We start from the raw sequence: 22346 nt of genomic DNA, 5'->3' as shown, positions 1-22346 counted from the left end.
GTAAGCATGTACTAAATAATACAGGGCCCATCCCAGGATTGTGCTGACTGCTCTCAGCCTCAGTTTTTCCACGTGCCAAACAGGGATAAGAATGGCACCCGTAGTAGTTATAAGAATGAAGAGGAGCGGCACGTGTAAAGAAGTTAGCCCAGGGCCTCATAATGGTAAATGCCGAACAAACATTAGGGGAAAGAGTCACAGCACGGGTGGGATCTTCACTGACTGGTTGGGAACTTCCAGGAGCCAGTTTTGAGCCTCTGTGTGGCTTGTCTCTGGAAGAACCATTCTCTGAGACTCAGTAGTTGGCGAGGAGTGGAGGAGAGCAAGGTGAGAAGTGGCCAAGGGGAATAATCGCACAACTTCAGTGGAGACCCAACTAACATGAAGGTACAATCCTAGCAAGAGACCGTCATCTCTCCCCCCGAGCATATACGGGTACCTTAGGTTTTCCTGGTGGGCAGGTATGTGCCCCCAAGGCTCTTTGCTCAAAGAAGTATTTAGGAGATGTTCTTACCCAGGGATCATGAAGCCAGGTGTTGTGTCCTGTTGATATCAGTGAAGTGTCTACCTGGTCCACGTGTGGTAAAGGACCGAGTAGGTGAAGGATCACGTGGGTAGCCTGGTAGCTTCCTTCTGCCATCCCCAGCTGCCTCTTCTCACCTCCTTGGCTGGAGTCTCCTTTTCTTTTTCTTTTTTTTATTAAAAAATTTTTTTTTAATGTTTATGTATTTTAGAGAGAGAGACAGAGGGCGAGTGGGGGCAGGATGGAGAGAGAGGGAGACACAGAACCGGAAGCAGGCTCCAGGCTCTGGGCTGTCAGCACAGAGCCTGACACAGGTCTCGAACCCACAAGCTGTAGGATCATGACCTAGGTGGAAGTTGGACGCCCAACTGACTGAGCCAGCCAGGCGCCCATCTTAATGCTGGGATTCCCCAAGACTTTCCACAGATCTTCGAAATCTCCCCCGCAAAGAGAGAGCCCATGGGAGCCAACCCAAACATTAGTCGTCCCCCATTATTGAGCCCTAGTAGGCACTCTTAACTGTCAACAAACACACAACAATAATAGCAACCATGCTCTGTTATAGCCAGGGACCACACTAAACATTTCACCCCCTTGACCCTGTGAGTGGTCATCGTGTGTTCTCTGCTGTGCTCCCTCTTCTGTCCCTGGCTGTGGCTTGTCCTCTACCCAGTGACTAAACATTGGGTTCCCCAGGACTGAATCCTGGGTCCACTTCCTTCTCGCTGTACTGCTCCTAGAATGATCTCATGTATCCCCATGGATGGAAGCATTATCTCTGGGCTGACGACACCCAGATTTATATAGACGTCTTCAGCCAGACCTCTTTTCTGACCTCCAGACTCCTTTGTCGTGATGCCTACTCAACATCTGTTCTTGATATTCTCCAGACATCCCCACCCTCAACTGGTCCAAAAGGAGCTCGTCGTTTCACTCCCTCTGCCAGCTCTCCTGCCCAGGTGTTACCCACCCTGTTTAAAGCCATCCACATCTACCTGAATGCTCGAGTCAGATATCTGGGGGCCATCCGGGACACCCCTCACTGAGCCCTCTTTGTTTCACTTCCTAAATCCCTCGGGGGCCTGTCTGCTTCTCCCTGCTGCCCCTGCTGCCTCTCCAGTCTAAGGAGCCAGTATGGGCTCCCGGGTGACTGCTGCAGCCTGCTGGCTGCTCTCCCCACTCTCTGGGTCTTTCTCCATAAACCATATCATAACACATCTCTGTTCACTCCTTCCTGCCGCGGTGTACCCAGCCTCGTCTCCCAGAACTCCCCCGGCTCACCGAATCCAGCCTGGGTTCCTGGAATACACATCCTCCAGGCTATTGAACATGCTGCTCTGTTTGCTTTTCCTTCTCTCTCTATGCAGCCAGCTCCTTGTCATCTTTCCCATCTCTGTTTCAAGTGCCTCTCCTCAGAGGAGCTCCCCTAACCCTTCCGTCAGGGCTTGCCCACACCAGCCTTGTTATTCTGGATCCTAGCCCCCTTGACTTTTTCCCCTCCATGACTCATACCTTGATTTGGGTTTTCCTATTTATGTGTTTACTTGTTTTGTGACTCTCTAAGTTGGAAGCTCCATGAAGGAAAGGACAACGTCTGTCCTGCTTACCATCCTAGGTAAATAGTAAATGTTGGATGTGTGACCATTTTCTAGATGACACTGAGGCTCACAGAGGTGAGCTAAAGTCCCGCAGAATCTGAACACAGGTCTCTGACTGCAAGGTTGTTCTCCCCTCCGTGCTTCTGCCGTGACCTTGGCTGAATTGTAAGCAGGAGTGGTGTATTCCCCGCCTCCTGATCTTCCTGGGTCCTGGGCAGGGATCTGGTGCTCTTGGAGAACAGCGTGGTGGGCTTCATGGTCAACCACAGAACTCTCTTCCATGCCCCGAAGCTACTCCCCTGGAAAAGGCTGGTCCCTGGGCTCATCCCTGTTGGAGGCTGTCCTGGGGCCCCATCCCATCCTTCTCTCCTCTCCAGAGGCCCCTCTGGCACTGACACCTCCAAACCCTGCCTGTTCTCAGACAAGGCCCCGGGGCTGCAGGGATAGTGGGGTAACTCTTCTGCTTTGGCGCAGGAGCTGGAGACAAACCCAGGCCTGAGCCCTGGGCCGTGAGCCCTGCCCAGTGGTCTCCCTCCTCATGCCTGCTGGAGCCGGTGGGAATTGGGCCTGCTCTCTGCCCTTGGCCTCCTGCCCCTGACTGGCCCAGCGTTGTGGCATTTGTTAATGCAATTAGCAGGGCGGTCCATGCCGAGGGGCTGGGGGCCAAGGTCTGACTCACACCTCCCCTTCCTCCCCTCTGGCCGCCAAACGGTAGAGGCCCGCTTGGCCTGCCAGACGGCGTCTGCAAAGAGCACACGAGGGGCCAAGAACGGCATCTTTCTCTCATTAGAGGCTTTTATGTGAACACAACTGCTATTTTGGAGCCGGGTGCTTGGCTGGCCCCTGAGCCCCAGTGCTGTTTCCAGCCGTCCCGAGAACAGCTGCGGCGGGAGCCGGGCAAGTCCTTGAGGACCTGACTTTTCCCACAGCCTGGGGTCTCAGGGCCCAGATTGGGGCCTGGAGACACAGCCGCCGGGCAGAGCTCGGGTATGGACAGGGCCTAGGTGGACTCTGAAATCATCTGGGGACCCGACGGGGATTTCCTTGCCTCAGAGATCTCTGACAATCAAGGTCCCTTTCTGTGGAAAGCAAAGGTCAAGGCTATGGAGAAACTGCTCAAGCCATAGTGGACACCCCACCCCCTGTAAGAGAATTCCAGGGCCAACCAAAACCTCTGGGTGAGGGCCTAAGTTGGGGCGCCCAGGGCAGGGCTGAGATAAACACTGAGGGTGGGGAGGAGACTGTCCTGTCTGCAAAGGCCTCTGGATGTAGAAGGGGACAGGGCCCTGTCCTGAGGGAGGGATCGGTAATTTAGTGGGTAGGTTCTTTGTGTCCCACTGACACGGATTTTAGGGAAAATGGAGGTTTAATCTGGGGAGCAACTGAGCTTCAGGTGAGGGGGTGCTGGGCCCAGAGTCTGACCTGCAGCCAAGGCTCATCTCCCAGACAAGAGGCACCAGAACTGTGGCTTCTGTGACTGAGGAACCGAATTTTACATTTTATTTGATTTTAATCAATTTCATGTTAAATAACCTCATACAGCTTGTGGCTGCAGCATTAGACTGTTGCGTCGCGCAGCTGTAGAGAGTGCAGTGCCCCTCCACACCCACGATCTCTCTTGAGACTCACATGACTCTTTGAGGCAGGAATTATCAGCCCCCTTTTATAGAAGAGATCACTGAGGCACCGGTTGAGGCATCTCGCTGAGATGAGACGAGTCCAAGGTCACAGAGCAGGGATGTGGCTGAGCCGGGGTCAAACCAAACCCTTCTGACTCCCAGCCTCATGTTCTTTCTGCTACCAAGTAGCTGATCAGAGGCTCAGAGCAGGAGTAAGGCCACACGGCGAGAGCTATTTCCAGAATCCCCCCGGGCCTGCCCATTCTGAGTTTGGTCTCCTCCCAGAGGCAGGGGTTTGTGTGGAAAATCTGAGCAAACCTCAGCTCGACTGTTCTGGAGCGGAGTGAAGGGAGAAGGGGCACAGCCAGAAGATGGGGGTTGGAGGGAACGATGCCTTCTATTTCTTACTTTCAAAGCAATTTCAGGAGTTTTCTTTTTATTCCCCTCTCTTTCGGCATCCTGCTAACTGCACAGAGCTGAACTCCCAAAGTTGAAACTTTCCACATGTCCAATCCTCAGTGAGGAAGAGAGTGCCAGGAGAGTGTGGAAAAGCAAGGGTTCAGGAGAAGCCCAAATTATGAATGGCTAAGGACTGGCAATGGGGAGTGAGCACCGGGGAGGCTGAAACAGCCTTGCTTGCTGGTTGTCTGAGGATGCTGGCTTCTGGGTGGGGGGTGGGGGGGGTGCTGGCTGTGCCCTTCGTGGCATCATGATTGACAACCTTTTTACCAATAATCAATGAATACTCACGAAAGCCATGTACCCCATCCTGGTTAATTTCTCAAGTATAAAGCATGATCTCTGCTCCTGTGGAAAAGTGGGAGAGAGGAGGCTCCAAGAGCAAAACATAAAGACTTCCCGGCTGGCCATGGCTGGGAGTTTTGTCTCCTAAAATTCTCGCAACACTGCATGGAGCTGCCTGCCCCGGGGCCCTTGGCATTTCCTTTTCTGCTTTATGCAGCAGGCCCTGCCATCGGCCCGTTCTGACAGGGATGATTTCCTCTCTGATCCTTCAGCTTTGAAACCTGTGTTCATTTGACAGGAACGTTTTGCTTCAGTCTCCTTTCAACAAAAGGACACATGAGCACTCTTGCCGAAGGGTCCCAAACTTCTGGATTTCATGCACCAGTAAAATATCCGAAAACCTCATAGGTACCGAAGTACAGTAGGCCAACTTTTCATTTTGCCACGTGAGGATGTTAGAAATACAAACTACCATTTGCCATCACTTTTAATATAAAAAGAACATCTAGGGGTACCTCCGGGGTGGCTCAGTTGGTTGAGCGTCCGACTTCAGCTCAGGTCACGATTGCCCGGTTGGTGAGTTCGAGCCCCACATCGGGCTCTCTCCTGTCAGCCTGTCAGTGCAGAGCCTGCTTCAAATCTTCTGTGCCCCTTCCTCTGCTTGCGCTCTCTCAAAAATAAACATTTAAAAAATAAATAAATTAAAGGGGCTCCTGGGTGGCTCAGTCGGTTAAGCGTCTGACTTCGGCTCAGGTCATGATTTCACAGTTCGTGGGTTCGAGCCCCACGTCGGGCTCTGTGCTGACAGCTCAGAGCCTGGGGCCTGCTTCAGATTCTGTGTCTCCCCCTCTCTCTGCCCCTCCCCCACTTGCACTCTGAGAAATAAAATGAAAACATTAATAAAAAAATTTTTAAATAAATATATAAATAATAAATAGAGTACAAAAAAAAAAAAGAAGGAAAGACATTATCTCAAAATAAAAGACACTTTTTAAATGGGAAAACAGCATTACAAAAAAACTCGGGGCAACTTTTTTATTTTCTTTATTTTATGGCAGACCAGTAAAAAACGGTCATAAGAATGTGCCCTTGACAGATGGGCACTAGGAACCACCACTTTGAACCATTTGGGGGTGACTTTGGGGGTAGTGGAGAGAGAAGAGAGGAGTTTCAGCTCCAGTCCCATAAGGCAATGCCCCGCTCAGAACAGAAGCGTGACCCCTTTAGTGAGGAGGTCAGGTAGTTCCCTGCATCTCGCTGAAACATGTAAAACAACTCAAGAGAGGGTGTAGATGGTGTCTACCAGTGAGAGGTGGCTCAAAACCTCCAAAACCCTGACACCTGGCAAATCTGGGCCTCTGTGCAGTTTTGTAAATGGTTGATCCAGACAGGTTATCTTCCCCAGCAGGTTTTTTTCTGCCAACCAACCTGGCTGGCTTGGAAGCCTTTTAGAACTTTCATTTACCATGGTATTCCATCCATCCATCCATAAGTGCTGTTTTTATGGTTTCCCTCAACCACCCATTTTCAATAAGCTGTTCATTGTACCAGCCGAGGTTGGCCAACCCCGGTCCTCAGTGAGGACTTAACGCCCTGCCTGGCAAGGGGCTTCTGTGGTTGTGAGAACCCACCCTTGGGCAGAGCTTCCTCCACGCAGGAACCAGCTTTGTTGTCTTTGTGCCCCCCACCCCCGCCCCCCGGCAGCCAGTCTGGCCAAGGGAGGGTGCCCACCAATTGTTGATGGAATAGAGTAGCAAATAAGGCAGAACCAGAAGTGGGTGAATCAAAATAAAAGTGAGACAGGGAGGCCCGCAGGATTTCAGGTCTGGGGTTTCTAGAGTGTGAAAGATCTTATTATTAAAGTCAAGGATGGGCCATCCTGGGGCCCAAGAGGAGAAGGACAGAAGCCAGACTGGTTTTGAAAAGCTGTCTTAAGGCAAGGACTGCCCACTCAGAGGTGGAAGGGAGACTGGGATTGGGACAGGCTGTGTGACACTCCTCTCACCCAGGCCAGTCTTTGGTCACAGCCGGCAGGGAGATGGTCCGAGAGACTAGGCGCCCTGCGGTGTTCATGGGAAAACACTCAGGCCTTCCCTTTTTACTTCCTCTCAAAACTAAAGCAGGGCCAAGACCTGCCCTGGACAAACCTGCTTCCGCAGTGTTCACTGACCTTGGTTTGGCTGCCTGGCTGGTCTCTGGGGTGGTGGTGACGGGGACTGGTGGGTGGTCAGGTGGGGGCCAAGTCCCCAGAATGGCAGCCAGGAGATAGGCCCAGATCTTGCCACTGTGGCAGTGTGTGTTTGGGGAAGCGCTCAGGGTCAATCTTCTGACATGGTCTGTTTATCTGGAGGCCAGGGGCCTGCCAGGAAGTGATGCTGAGGCACTCAGGAAATGCTCTGGCAACAGGATTCAGCTCATGGTTGGAATCCTGAAGTAAGACCTGTATTTCCCCACTCTCTCCTGAGTAGGCAGATTGCCCTTGACTGACATGATGCCCGATCAACACATCCTTTGTGTCTCTGAGCAGCACCACCTCCTCCAGGAAGCCTTCCGTGACTTTCCCTTCTCCTTGCCTCAGCCTGGGTTCGAGGATCTGGCTGACATTTATCACATGACCTATCTCTTGGCTTCCATATGAAACAATACACTTCATGCATGAGAGATTGTTTCTTTCTGCCACAGGCCTCGCACCTAGTGAGCCCGCTATGAATGTTCACTGAATGAATGCATGAACTGGTAAACGTGGTCCATCATCATCTAAGATTTACTGTGTGGGCTCTGGAGAGGGACAGGGTCCTGAAGTCTCCACCACCTGCAAAGGTGCATTCGGTGGCTGACTTGAAGCCACCAGATCCCTTCATTTCATCAGCAGCTCCAGGTAGAGGTTCAGAAATGGTAGGGAGGAAGGACCGTACCAGCCCCACTGGAAAGCAGTGGGGAGGAAAGAGCCTGGGCTTTGCAGTCAAACAGACCTGGATTCGAATCCTAGATCTACCACTGACTAGCTGGGTGACCTCGGGCAAGTTTTTACCCTCTCTGGGCTTGAGGCCTTATTTGTAAAATGAGAATCATAATCACCCTTGCTTCAAAGGATTGTTGTTAGGGTTAAATGAGATCATATATGTGAAGTACTGTGCCTGGCATAGTGTAAACACTCAATAGATAGTAGCTGCCTTAATAAAAAAGAATCTGTCATCGGTGTGCGTATACTAGGGCTAAGGATGCAAAGAGGTCTAAGGGACAGTCACAGGAGCTGATCACAGGAATCCATGGGGAATTGGGCCACGTACGTGAACACCCATCATGCTGACGGCAGCATGCCCACTGAGCGGTGTGCACGGTGAGTGCCAGTCCTAGTTGCTCACAGGAGGGTGCACTAGCTCGAGGTGGTCATCAGGGATGGGGAAGACGCCTTGAGGGAACGGTAGGACTTAGGTTAAGTGGAGAGGAATTGGAAAGAGTTCCAGGGAGGGGCCGCAGTACACACAGAGGCAGAAAGAAGAGAGAGCCACACCCACAGGCCGTTCTGGCCACCGAGGATTAATTTAGAGGGATTGATTGTTAGAGGGGGATCAGATGGGGGAAAGTGTTCAGTGCTGATCTCTGGAGGCGCCCGGGAGCCAGTGAGTGTCTCCGAGAGGGAGGTGGCATGGGCCAAGTGGAATTTTGGAGAGATTTATTCAGACTGGCCCCTCGTGTGGACTCCAGGCCTGTTCTCAGAAAGAAGAGTACAGCTCAGGAAATCCCAGGCTCAGGATCTGTGTCGTGGTGCCTGGGATTTTAATGCACTTAGAATAACTGAGGCCCACGAGGGTCTGCGTGATCTGCCTCTATTTCCCTGACCTTGCATGCTCTCCCCTATCACCAGACCCCAGCCTCCCTGGACCTCTGGCACTTTCTCGAACGTACCCTGCTCCCGCCAGCCCCCAGAGCTTTGGATGTGCCTGGCTGTCTGTCTGCCTGGAAGACCTTGGCCTATCTACCTCCTTTGTATCCGTTGTGGCCGGCTCTTCAGAGAGACCTGTCCTGATCTCCCCATCTAAAGTCACGCATGGGCCACCGCATCGCCCTGTTTAATTGTCTTCACAGCCTGAGATACTGCCCGAAGCAATGTTATGGTATTTTCTTATTTCCTGTTGGTCCCCCCCCCACTGGACTGTGGGCTCCACATAGACAAAGACATTGTCCCCGGTGCCTAGTAGGGGCTCAGCAAATATTTGTTGAGTGAATGAGTGACAGATAGAGGCGACTTTGGGTTTAGAGGATCCAACGTGAGCCTAACCATGCTCTCCTGGGTTCTTTTGTGTTCGTGTTCCCCATGCAGGGCCCCGCATCCCGATGTGTACCTCTGCATGGGACTCTCTCTCCCATGACTGCTAGTCACTGGAGGGGACTCCAGATTTGGCCAGGTGATGAAGGGCAGTGAAAAGTCATGGCTCTGGGGGGCCAGTGGCTGCTGCACAGCACCAGCTCAGAGGAAGGGGCCCCGGTCCAGCCCCACTTTGCCCCCAGGCTGGATCCAGGGCCCAGGAGCCAGAATTCTTCCTGCTTTCGGGCAGGAGTTCTACCACTTGCTAAGGAAGGTGAGGAGCTTGAGAGCAGATGCTCTCCAAAGAGGAAGAAGAGAGACTATCAATGCTGAAGATGTCTTTGAGAGACCCTTAGGATGCCCCCAGCCTCCTCAGTCTGCCCTTCATGTGATTCATGAGGAAATTGGGGCTCAATGAGATCAAGATCACGCAGCTCACGGAAGACAGAAAAACCCCAACAACTCAACCTCCCCCCTGCCCCTTGACTTTCAGGCCAGTGTTGAGCCCTTTCCCATGAAAGAAACTCATTCGTTCATTCATTGTTTGTTTGTTTGTTTGTTTATTGAGAATCTACTCTGTGACAGTCTCTATTCCAAGTTCTGGGGCGGCCGGAGGGAAGAAAACAAAACATCTGCCCTCTGGGACTTTCAGTCTGGGAGGAGAGACAGACAACCAGAAGTGAGCACAAATGTACCATACGATGTCAAGTGCCTCACGCCTTTGGCCATTCGGTGTCTCCTTGGCTGTTCAGAGATGACAGGGGAACCTCGCCCTGGGGACCGGAGGGGGGAGGCGGGGACAAATGGGCCCAGGGAGCCTTCTGAGGCCAGAGTCAGGCTCTCTGCTTGAGTGGGGAAGCCCAAGCAGCACCAGCCAGGAAAGTGTCAGGACGCCCGGGCCCCTGCCCTCATCCCTCTCCCTGTCTCCCCAGCTGTGTGCCAGCCACCCTGCCAGAACCGGGGATCCTGTAGCCGGCCCCAGCTCTGCGTGTGCCGCTCCGGCTTCCGGGGAGCCCGCTGCGAGGAGGTCATTCCCGAGGAGGAATTTGACCCCCAGAACTCGAGGCCAGCGCCCCGACGCTCAGCCGAGGGGTCACCCAACCCACGCAGGAGCAGTGCAGCCAGAGAAAGCACCACGACACCCAGAACACGCTCACTGGCCTCGCAGCTGCCGCCGGCCAGGTAAGTCCTCATTGGGACCTCGGGTCCAGGGGCAAGTCTCTCTCTCTGTCTGTCTCTCTGTCTGTCTCTCTCTCTCTCTCTCTCTCTCTCGGGATATCTTCCTTAGGACCGTTGGGTGAAGACCTCGGTGGAGAAGACCAGAGTTATCCTTCCTTCCCTCCCCCCTGCTCTCTTCCCCTTTCCCTGCCCTGACCGGAGGTGCAGGGAGCAAAAAAGTGGGTGTTGGGGTTGGCACAGGCTTTTTCAGGCTGGGGTGGCCAGGAGAGGTGGGAAGTGGAATCTCTACCCTCCAGTCCTGGGAGAAAGCTGAGGAGGGCATGTACCCGGGCCCTCTTGTTTCGAATCCTGGCATGGCCCCTTCCTGGCTGCGTGGCCTTAGGCAAGTTATTTACCTCTCTGATTCCTCGTCAGTGAGGCGGGGACAAATGATGATAACCACAAGCATGGAATGGTTGTAAGGATTAAGTTAGTTAATATGAAGAAAGTGCTTAAAACAGTGGCTGCCACATAGTAAACTCTTTATAAGTGTTTTCCTCTGGGGCATCTGGGTGGCTCAGTCGATTGAGCGTCCAACTTTGGCTCAGGTCATGATCTCACAGTTTGTGAGTTGGAGCCCCGAGTTGGGCTCTGGGCTGACAGCTCTGAGCCTGGAGCCTGCTTCTTCAGATTCCGTGTCTCCTTCTCGCTCTGCCCGTCCCCCACTCACGCTCTGTCTCTCTTTCTCAAAAATAAATAAACATTAAAAAAAAAAAAAATGTTTTCCTCCTCCACCTCCTGCTCTGCCTATGGTCCATGGCAGGAAGGACCCCTCTGCCTGAAGAAACCCTTCAGTTCATTCACTGCTCAGCAGTAACCTCTCTCCTTGAAGGGGAAGAGAAGGAGCATGTGGGGTGAGGGGAATGTTCATGGGCAGGATTCCCTGGCCTGCTTACCAGCCAACCTGGCTAGACTTTTTCCAGCTCTGGACAGGAAATCTGAACTCTGTAAACTGGTCCATTTCTAGGGGGCTGTGTTTTCCTTTTGGTTTTTCAGGCTCGTTTTTCCATTCGCTTCCTACTTAAGATGTTCTTTCTGAAATGTTGCAACCCTGTCTTGCTGAACTAAGGGGAAAAAGGAGCGGTCCTCTGGGAGGCCAGGAGAACCAGGGAGAGGAGGCTGACCTCAAGATCAGGGCCCCAGCAGAAAAGCTCAGGAGAGAAAGGAAAGGCGCTTGAGATCGTCCAGAAACTCGGAAGGGGGAGGCAACCAGGGTCTCAGTAAGGTAGGGGTCCAGAGCCCCAACCACCCAGGCAGGTAGTTTCCCAGGGCAGCCAGAAGCACAAAGAGCACAAGGATAGACTGAGGCTGAGGTCTAGGGAGATCCAAATCAAAACCAGAAGAGCCACACCCTTTGGCCAAGGCCTCTAGTGGCCAGGTAGACAACATAGGAAGCAGAGTGAATGACCTGGGATTGGCTGTGAGCAGGTGGACAGGGCCTGAGCCTTGTTATGGTTGGTCCCAGCTGTTGATGCAAGGTAGGTGGGCCTGGTGTGAAGGCATCTGGAAGAACACCAGAGGTACAAGCTCCAGAGTCAGCCCAGAGCAGGATGGGAGTAGAGTCCTTCCAGCCTGGAATTCACCAGCAAGCTCTCTTTTGGCTTGCAGGGCTCGTTCGTTTTATAATGCACGGAATCCCTGTTGTTACGCACGAGCTGGGATGGGGGATAGTTGCCATGCTGTCCGTTGTACTCTGGCGTCAGAGCTGTTCAACATCCCCTGCCCCATCTTGCCAGCCCATCCCGCCCCTGCTATTCAAGGCCCAGTCCCACTTTCTCCAAAAGGCCCTCTGATCACTTCCGCCCAGCTCTCTGACCCCCTGCAACGCATCCCTTGTGGATCTGTGCCCTGTGTCTGCAATCAGACTGTGTGGCCTGGGCCCTGGAAGGCAGTGACTCCGTCTCTCCTTCTTTGGATCTCCCGCAAAGCTCCTCCCACAGTCCTCACTTACAGAAAATGCTCAGTCCACATTTGCTTCACTGGGTCCAAACTGAAGAGTCACCTAGAAAGCGTCCACCCAGCATTGGCTCCTCGCCTTGTACCTGGAACCAACACACCAGCCCCTGTGCTGCTCTGAGTACAGGAAGAGGTGAGGCTCTGTGCTTCCGGGTGGAGCACCTCACACTCTCCCTCGGGACAGTCCGTTCATCTGCTCACTGGACCAGAAGCTCCCTGAGAGTAGGGACTGTGTCCTGCTCTCCTATGGATGTGTCCTTGGTACCCAATACTGTGCTTGGCTCGCTGCAGGTGCTCAACGTATGTGAGCGAAATGAATAGACGGATGAGGCCCAGTGCTGGGGAGAGGAGGAGGCTGGGTTACACGAGCCTTCCATCTCCCAGCAAAGGATCCATGTGTGCGAGAGGCCGTGGAGGGCGAGGGCCCACAGTGAGGTCAATGGCCCACGGCAGGGACGTCCTCTTCGAGCCTCACAGCCTCCCTGGCCAGGGGCTACCGTGTGGTCGTGAATGAGCTACAGCCTCCAGGCCGGCCCAGTCTCTCTGTCTCTGCCCCGGGACCTCAGTGCCATGAAATCTGGGAAAGTCCGAGTGGCCCGCTGTCGGCCCAGCTGTGTTTTGCTTTGAGAGGCCAAATCCTGCTTGCCTGGTGGTGTCAGACATTTCCTGTGAGCTTGGCTAGGTTCCCCAAGCAGCCTTTGGCCTCTTTCCTGATGGCAACTTGCACAGGCCCTTGGTGTCCAGATAGAGGGACTGGCATGAAGCAGGGGGCACTCTAGAAGTGAGAGAGGGGCCCAAAATATCTGGGGAGGGGAGACACTGCAAGGATTGGTGATGTCCGGGAAACCCCCTTCAGGAATACACCAGACAGAGGCCAAGAGACGTGTGTTCCCGAAGGAAGTCGAAAGGGAGGGGCCAGGAGCGTCTAGGGCAGCAGCAGCAGCAGCAGCTCGCCCTATGCAGAGGCAGACGTGGATGGAGGTCGTCCAGCTGTGGCCTGGGCCGGCTGCAGGGGCCTGGAGACTCCCTCCGAGACCCAGGTCCGAGACCTTCCCCAAGGCTGGTCAGAGGGCCTGCCCGACCTGGGGAGCAGGAGCCAGGCAGCTGGGGACAGGTCTGAAGAGGTGGGGCAGGGGTGGTTACAACCACCTGGGACAGACCAGCCAGCCACGGAAGAGCGCTTTACATCCACGCTTCTCAGGCTGCAACGGGCAGGTGCACCACCTGGGAACTTTGTTAACATGCTGCAGGTCTGGGGAAAGCATCGCTAACGTGGCCTCAGGTGATGCTGATGCCGCTGGTCCATGGACCACACCTTGAATAGTGAGGGTCCAGCCTGGGCTTTGGGCTCAGACAATCCTGGGGGGTCCAATTCTGGATTTACGACTCATCAGCTGTGTGACATTAGGCAAGAATCCTAAGTAATCTGAGTCAATAGTCCCCACCTGATAGGATTGCAGAAAGGACCAAATGAGACCGGGTATGCAGAGCACTTAGTCGAGTGCCTGAGAGTTAGTCCTCAGTGTAGGTTAGCCATCAGCAGGCTGGTTCTTTCTGCTGTGGGGACGTGGGTGGCAAAGAGCAGACAAAACGTGGGGTGCATGCATGTGTGCATAGACCTGCTCTGGGGAGCAGCCAGAGGCCCAGGCCAGCCTCAGAGGAGCTGGGACCAGCAGATCCCACAGCAGCACCCATAGTGGGTTTGGCTGGCTTGTTTCTTCCACCGGGACCGTCCTTATGGTAAGGAGGGGAGCCCTATGGGAGAGGGGGCTGAGCGAGGTGTCACATTTCTCAGAATGGGAGGCACCTCCATTGGGTTTGCTCCTTAGCCTGACCCAAGGACCTAGAAGCTGGGCTCTGGGGACATTCTAAGCAGTCTTGCTCACTCCTTGGGCAACAACAGGCCTGGAGGACAGTGCTAAGTGGGGGTGGGGGGGGAGAGGTCTGGGAAACTGTGGGCCCCATGGTAGCGGCTGTCCGTTGGCTGCTCCCCCAGAAGGCAGCTAGAGTTCACCTTCTTTTTACTAACCCGGTCTCTCTCTGTCTCTCTGTCTCTCTCTCCTGGATCTCCTGTCCACACACCCCACGTCTTAATCCACCGTATTAGTTTCTTACGGCTGCCATAACAGATTGTCACAAGCCAGCAGCTTAACACAATGCAGATGCGTTATCCTACAGCTCTATAAGTCAAACATCTGACTCCGGTCTCACCAGGCTAAAGTCAAGGTGTCAGCGGGCTCAGTTCCTGGAGGCCCTAGGGGAAAATCCATTTCCTTGCTCATTCGGGTTGTTGGCAGAATTTAGTTCCTTGCAGTTGTGGGACTGAAGTCTCTGTTTCTTGCTATCTGTCACTTGAGGGCCGTTTTTAGCATATAGAAGCCATTTACACTCTTTGGCTTGTGGCCACCTTCCTATCTTACAAACCAGCAATGGCACGTGAACTCTTCACGTTTTGAATCTCCCCTCTACCTCCCTCTTTGGCTGACTCTTTCTCACTGATTTGTCTGCTTCCTTCCTCCACGTTTAAACACTGGGCCCCCCTGGGTAACCCAGCTGTTTTGTCAGCTGATTAGCAACCTTAATTCCATCTGCTACCATGATTTCTCTTTGCCATTTAGTTTTTTTTTTTTAATTTTAATTCCAGTGTAGTTAACGTACAGTGTCATGTGGGTGTCATTCCTTTTGTCATTTAATGTAACGTATTCAAAAGTGTAACACTAGGGGACAAAGATCATGGGGGCCAACCAAACCCACCCACCGCAGCCCATTCCAGCTGGGCCCCTCCATCTGAAGTGCAACAACTCCCCTTTTCAAGGGCTTGCCACAGGGCAGCCCTACACGATTTGGCCCCCAAAACCTTTCTGACATCTCTGATGTCAGGTTTGACCATCCATTACTCTCATTCACTCTGCTTCTGTCGCATTGGCCAACTGGTGCTTCCTCAAATATGCCAGAGGTGCACCTACCTCAGGGCCTTTGCACTTGCTATCCCCCCACCCCCTAGGGATACCATGTTAATATTTCCTAGAGTGGCCATAACAAATTACTACAAACTGTGGCTTAAAACAACAGAAATTTATTCTCTTCCAGTTCAAGAGGCCAGAAATCCAAAGTCAAGATGTCAGTAGGGTTGTTCCTCCTGAGAGAGAATCTGTTCCATGCCTCTCTTCTAGCATCTGGTGGCTCCCATCAATCTTTGGGGTCCCTTGGCTTATAGCTGCCTCATACTAATTTCTGCCTCTGTTATCACATGGCCTGATTGTGTGTGTGTGTGTGTGTGTGTGTGTGTGTGTGGTGTCCTTCTTATAAGGACACCAGTCATTGAATTTAGGGTGCGCCCTAATCCAGTATAATCTCGTCTAAACCTAACTGATTACGTCTGCACAGACCCCATATCCAAATAAGGTCACAATTATAGGATGAGGGTTAGGACTTCAGCACATTTGGTGAGGGGTACAATTCAAACCACATCAAACACTCCTTCTAGATCCTCACATGGCTCGCTTCCTCCCCCTTCAGCCCTTCTCTTCTCAGTGGGGTCCTCTGTTCACCTGATTTAAACCTGCACACTCCCTAACCCTCCCTCCTTACCCCAACCCCAGAGATTTTGTTCCACTGCACTAATGTCTTCTGTGTTTTACTTATTTGTTTGGCTTATTGTTTTTCTTATCCCGGTAAAAAGGCCAGGTCCAGGAGGGCAGGGGGCTTTATCTGCGTTCTTGCTGCCACACCTCCAGCACCCGAACACAACTGGCCCAGAATGGGGATAGGTGAACACGTGCTGAGGGACAGGCTCGGGTCTCCACCCAGTCATCTCATGTACCCGTCACAGCTCTGTGCCGTTCTGTTGACGAAGCTCAGAGAGGTGAGGTCACTGGTCCGCACTCCCCCAGCCTGGCCTGAAATGCGGGCCTGTGCCGGGCCTCTCCGGGCTTCTGCCTGCGGGAGAGGGAGGAAGGGCAGGTAGCAGCCAGCCCCTGCTGAAGGCCCAGCCTCAGCGGTGAGAACCAGGCCACTGAGCACACGTGGGTGCGTGTGTTTGGTTATAGGACTCGCCTCCTCAGGGCAGGACCCTCGAATTGTTCAGCCCCCACCTCTCTACCTGGGCCCCCCTTGGCACTTCCTGATCTGTGACCTTTAACCTGCTGGTGCTGAGACTGCGCCCACAGACTTCCCATGGGAGTGCTTCCCCCTTCACTCCCAGGCCTTGCCTGGGCCTCCTCTGGTGGGTGCAGGGTCTCAGCTCCCAAGGGGTGCTCTCTGCCCAAGTAGATCACTGCACCAAGAGCCACCGCAGGGGAGACCCGGGCTCCCTGCCTGGGGGCAAAGGCAGCACCCGCTGCCTGACAGAACGGCAAAGAGGAGACCGATGACCCAGAACCAGAAACTAGGTAGCTGGGGTGAGGGCAGCTGGGAACGGAAAGAGCCGAGCAGGTGCGAGGAAGCAGCCAACGTGTGTCTCAGGAGAGTGCTGGGTTTTGGAGCCAGGCCGAATTTAAACCCTGGTGCCCTCACAAACTAGTTATGCAAGTCACTTTACTTCACTGCAGCTCAGTTTCTTTGGCTCTGAAATGGGAAAACTGATGCCCATCTCATAGGAGGGTTGAGAAAATCCATTGAAATAATGTATGTGGAGGGATCGGTGGGGTGCCTGGCACACGGGAGGTCCAATAAATAACCTTATCTATGACAAATCAGTGTGACACATCCCACTTGCCAGGATGGGCTTTCCTCCACCCCACTGTCTAGACTTACAGATAGGGAAACGGAGGCACGACAAAGCTCGGCAGCTGGGTTAGGGGTCTGTTCTGGGAACCCAGGAGATCCTGACTCTGGGCCACTCTGAAGGCTTGCCAGGGTCCCCTGAGCCTGCCTGCTGCTCCAACCACCTCCCACCCACTCCCCTCCTCTGCTCTGGGCTCTGACAAGCTGTCACGTGCCCTCTGCTGGCTCCTTTGGGCGACATGACCCTCTGCCCTCCCTCCTCCCTCATTCAAGGCCCCTTGGACCCAAGACCATTCTCCAATTCCCCTGGGACATGATGAGGGACTGACTCATGCTAGAAGGCCTTGGAAAACTCCTTTGCCCTCCGGGGCCTCAGTTTCCACGTTTGTAAATCAGAGACATAGAGTGGGTCTTCTCTGAGGTCGAGCTAACGGTCTAGATTCTGGCCTCCAGCTTGGTCATTTCCTGTCCCAGATGGTGAAATGAGCTTACTCCCCTTTTACGTATTTCCGAGATCGTGACAGGGACACATGATGCCTTCCCTGGGGCAGACCTTAGCTGTCCGTGACACTCTGGCCTCAAGTTCTCCTTGGCAAGGCTGCAGTGGGGTTAAGCAGCCTGCATCTTTCATGCTGTGTCACCCCTTCCTCACAGCCATGCAGTGGCAGACCTGTTAGGTTAACTCAACCCTACGATCCTGTCTGAGTCAGGCTTTTGAGACCTCTGGGGACTGAGTGTCATCTTTCCTTTTTTCCTTTTCTTTTCTTTTTTTTTTTTTTTTAGCCTTATTTTTTTCTGATTTGTTTTTCTAACATTGAGCCCCAAGCTTGCCCCCTGGGGTTTTTCTGGACTTCCCCAACCCTGAGGGCCTTGGATACACTATTTTCAAAGGACTTAGAAGCAGGAGACCCAATTTTCTTTCTGGCGAGGACACTAAGTAGCTTTGTGGCTTGGGCTAGCCACTTAACTTCACTAAGACTTATTGTCTCTATCTGCAAAATAGGAACAAATAATTCTTTCCTCACTGGGATGTTGTCAGGATTAACAAGAACATTGCGGGCAAAAGATTGCGTTGTGAACCGTAATGTTTTTTGCAAATGCTGGTTAATGTTGTTGACTACCAGTCTTGACAGTGAGCTGGGGTATTTTCTTATGTCTCCTATTTGTGCATGGGTTACTTTTCAGGAGAAGCTCCTCATTGAGGCCCTTCCTGACCACTAAGGTTTTCACCTTAGGGTTAACCTTAGCCACTGGATACAAACCAGGAGATGTACTTCACGGCACAGAGCACAGTGTCTCTGACGGGTTCCCCAACAGTTGTGCAGTGCACAGCCCGTGCAGCTGTATGTGGCAATCCTGGACCCGGTTTCTTCTGGGAGGGAGACATCTCCTAGCTCCCTATCACCTAATATTGTAAACCCCCAATCTGAGACTCTTCTCATCTTCTTTACTTTTTATTTTCATAGTACTTTTTATTTTCTATTTTCTAAGTTAATTATTTGTTATGTTTAGTATTTATCGTCTGTTTTTTTCCCAGCTGCAATGTGAGCTTCTCAAGGGCAAGGATCTTGCTTTGTTAACTGACATATCCCGATATCCTAGAGCAGTGCTTGGTATACAGTAAGCCCTCAATAAATAGCTACTGAATGAACACCCCTATTGCAATGCATCCCCTCTTGCTATCTGGAGCCAAGAAAGATGGTCTTGCGTCCGTTCCCTTCTGAGCTGACACTCAGCCCATCCCCTAGCATGTCATTGATCAGGAAGGGGATCTCCCGGTCCTCCCAGCAGGTGGGAACCTGCCCTGTCTCTGCCCCATGGCCTGGAAGCTCTGGAGCCAAGGTGGGCCTAGGGCAATGCTTCTCTCCTAATGGTGACTAGGTCGGGGCAGAGCCGGACTTAGCAGACTCTGAGGAGGCCTGGTACAGGACTGTGGCAGCTGTGAAGGGGCTGTTCTTCTAGCTGCTTCTGCCTCTTGGGCCTTAAACGAGCCCCATGAACCACCCCCTCTCCCTGGACTTGTGGGTTTGGAAGAGGGAGGGCTCAGAGGGAGATGCTCACTGTGGGCCTCCAGCCAGAACAAACGGAGAGGGTATTATTTTCCCAAGTCTGAAATCCCAGAAGCCCTGCTGCTGCTTTTTGAGGAGAGCAGAAAAAAAATCTGTGTCTCAGCCAAGCGCTTCCTTTACTGCCCACGCCCCTCTCCCTGCCGCTTGTAGGGGATTCTACAAGTGGAGATGGGCCACATTAAGGTTTTTCTGCAGGGTCCCTCGGCACTGCCCAGCAGACTGCTTGGCGGTAATGGCTAAGTCTGAAGCGCTCCATTCCCACCAGGGAGAGGAGTGAGACAGGCTATCCTGTGCTGGACATTTCCCTAACTGGATACAACAGGAGATGTCCGTCACCTCACAGTCTCTATGATAGGCACTCCAAGAATTGTGCAGTGCACAACCTGTGCCGCTGTGTGCAGTGACCCCGAACCTGGCTTCTTCTCAAGAGGGAGATGTTTCGCAGTTCCCCCACAAAGTATGTTACTTCAAAGCAGTGCTCTATAACTGGGCATGGCTGCTGAGGTCCCTTCTAGATTTCTCTGAAATGGTAACATTGGGGTGGACCCCTGGGGCCATTTAGAGTGTTAATATGCACCTCCTTGACCCACACACGTACCTGAGACCCAGAGAGCTCAGGGCTTGGGTGGGGTCTTGGCTAGCCGTGCATGAATAACAAAAAGATACAGACTCTGGGCAGATGCAGCCCGAGACATGCATTCTGGCTATGCTTTGCCTCTAGGCCTGGTGGTCCCAACAGAGATCACGAAGAAGGAATATTCAGCCCAGTGCAGACACCTCTGGGTTGGTGGAGATGCCAAGCTCAGGCCTCTGGGTGCTCAGAGGAGAAGGGAGCCCAGCACATTCTAATACCTCTCCTGCTCCCCACGTAGGACAGTGGGCAGGCTCCAGGAAAATGGTGTCTGCTTCCTGCCCCCTTTCTCTTGCCTTCCTTTCTCTCCTAGTTAAGCCTGAAGGCGAACATCTGGCCTGAGGCAGCCCCCAAATCTCTGGTGAAGACTGCGTGTCTCCCTTTTCCAGGAATCTCTTCCTTTTCCGGGATTGTCAGAACCTCTCTAGGTGTGATTACAGAGAGGAACTCCAGCCCAGCCCAGGCGCTAGCCCTCGAAAATTCTCTGAGCTAGGAGCTTGTCACCTCTGATCTGCCCACAGCCTGCAGCAAAGTGATAGAGAAAGCTAGGGAACTTCCTCCTCCTCCACGATCCTTCTTCCACACACCATCCACAACATTATGGTGCCCTGCTGTGCTAGATTTCCTACCCTCCTCTTTCCTCTCCTTGCCCTCCCCACACCAAAGCCACCAGCTCGGTGACATGCGGGAAGCAAATGTTGCACAAATGTCTTTTGGCCAGTCACGTGGAGTCTACTTAGTGGGGTATAAGTGGAGTGAGGTGACAGGACGGCACCTGTCGGTGGGATGGGGACAATCACCCAGGAGCAAGCAGAGGGTCAGGGAGACCTCCCAGTGCTCGCCCCTGCCCTGACCCTAGTCTGACCCTGAGGGGGCGTCTAGAATTGTGGTTACAGTGGTGAATGCTTGGGTTAGGATTGGGTGGGACGAGGGATGTGATGAGGGTGATACTGTATTTCACAATAGGGTGGTGGCCGGGGTGAGATGAGAGGGTAACTTTAGTGTGGTGTTACAGTGAGATTTTAACCTTAGGGTTGTGGCTAGGGCTGGGTTAGGGCTATGCTAGAGTTGAATTTAGGATTGTGGAGCTCTTTTTGCGTGTGGTATGGTGGTTATTTTAACCTACCGTTTGTGGAGCCTTATTGAGTGAGCTGGCCCTACTGTGCAAAGGACTCAACAGGCACCACCTAATAACGGGGACCATATGACGTAGTGGTTAAGAGCGTGGGTCATGAGTCAGACCTCTGTTTCATCTGATTCTTTTGCTCACAGCCATTTGATGCTGTGCATTCCTTCCCCTCCCTGCGTCTCAGTGTAAAAGGATGATGCTAACCCTGGCTGCCCAGGGCTGTGGTGAGAATAAAATAGAAGTGGGTAAAGTGCTGAGTCACAAGGCTAAGTGTTCAATACTCAACAGCTGATACTCTTTATCCGTATCAATCAGAGTTCCAGCGGGAAACAGATGGCACACTCGATGAGCTCAGTTTGATAAAGGGCCTATCTGCAAAGGCACGGACAGGGTTAGAGGAAGTAATAAAAGGGATGGGATATCCCGGGGGTGGCTGTGTAGGGAAGTCCAAAGGGGCCAGGGGCCAGCGGTTACTGGAACCAGAGTAGCTTCGGCCACAGGAGAAGGCCATGACAGGGCTGTGGCCTCTGTTAGAGGAACACACCGCTGCTGCCCCATGCTGCCCGTCAAGAGGGAGCTGGGAGGATCAATACTTCCACTCCCTCTCCTGCCCGCTTGCTGGGGTTCCCCTTCGGCTGAACAGGACTGGAAGGCAGAGGGTGACGGAGCCTCCTGGGGCCCAGAGTGGGGTGGAGAAAGGTCCAGAGGAGCGAGTGGAAGATCTCCAGCACATTAATGGGTCCTCACGGTGACACTACAACGAGGACGTTCCTGTTAACCCCACTGCACAGTGAGGACACTGAGGGGAAGGGCCATTCCAGCCCAGCTCTACTCAAGACCTCAGAGCCCTTGCCAGCCGCCATTTTGCTAGACAGCCTCTAGAGCAGGTGAGCTCAGGCAAGTGCAGAGCAGCAAGCCTGGTGTGGGAGCCACGGGGACTGGGCAGGCAAGGCATCTAGGGACTTTTCGGAAGACCACGGAAACCGGAAACCAGCAAGAGCCTGGAGTAGATTCTCCACAGCCGTGGGTGGGGAACAAAGGCGGCTTGTTGGGGTCATTCAAATGTAATGTATGCAGTTTCCAGCATCCAACTTAAAAAATAGTAACAATAAACATTTCAAGCTTGTGGCTGTACTCGGAGCATTTAACTGACCCATGTCCTCTAGGATTTTTGTTTGAAAGGAAAAGGTTAGGGAGTGATGAAGCAAGAAGGGACTGAAAAGACAGTCAATGCTCTCTTTCAGATGCCCCAAGGGATGTTTGGCCCATTGGTTGCTTTGCACAAAACTGTGGGTACTCCATGAATGTCACCCTCTGGGTAGGGGTGTGTGTGTGTGTGTGTGCGTGTGTGTGGCATGGGTGGGAAAGCTGTATGAGAGAACATGCCTCAGAAATAATAATGGAGATTTTTTTTGGACCTTGTGAATTCTCCTTTTGCGTTCAAGGTTTTCAAATATATGTATATCAGGTTTCACCCCTTGTCTGGGACGTAGAGGAAGTTTCTGATTTATGGGCCCGGTAGTTTTTCCAGTTACACAATCTTTAAATCTGCCATCAGTTAATTAATTTGCCACCGTCAGAAAAGGCACTGTCAGCTTCCCAGGTGAAAATCGCTTTACCAAACTGGTACTGTGATAACAATAATAAAAAAGGGGCCCAAACGCGTGCTTTGTGTCCACTTGGGGGACTAACGTGGAACTAACTGCATCAGGGTCTCACATTCCTCTCCTGATCACTGGCACGTGGGTCTGCACGTGGCTGTACATGCGTGTGCACACACGCACACACCCCCCACTGGAGAGGGCGCTAACGAGGAAGCGTTAAG

General features: G+C 52.8%; 1 protein-coding gene across 4 annotated transcripts in view; it reads left to right on the top strand.

Annotated features, from left to right (window-relative positions):
• LTBP2 (latent transforming growth factor beta binding protein 2) overlaps positions 1 to 22346 on the top strand; it is a 106453-nt gene that overhangs the window by 12766 nt on the left and 71341 nt on the right. For all 4 annotated transcript variants that reach the window (XM_045448227.1, XM_045448228.1, XM_045448226.1 and 1 more), the window contains exon 3: positions 9726 to 9975. In XM_045448227.1, the coding sequence (XP_045304183.1) occupies positions 9726 to 9975 (250 nt within the window). The remainder of the gene's footprint in view (positions 1 to 9725; positions 9976 to 22346) is intronic.

The sequence above is a fragment of the Leopardus geoffroyi genome, chromosome B3 (assembly GCF_018350155.1).
Source record: "Leopardus geoffroyi isolate Oge1 chromosome B3, O.geoffroyi_Oge1_pat1.0, whole genome shotgun sequence".
Lineage (NCBI taxonomy): Eukaryota > Metazoa > Chordata > Mammalia > Carnivora > Felidae > Leopardus > Leopardus geoffroyi.
The sequence above is the reverse complement of the archived record's forward strand: the minus strand, read 5'-3'. Positions and strand labels throughout refer to the sequence as shown.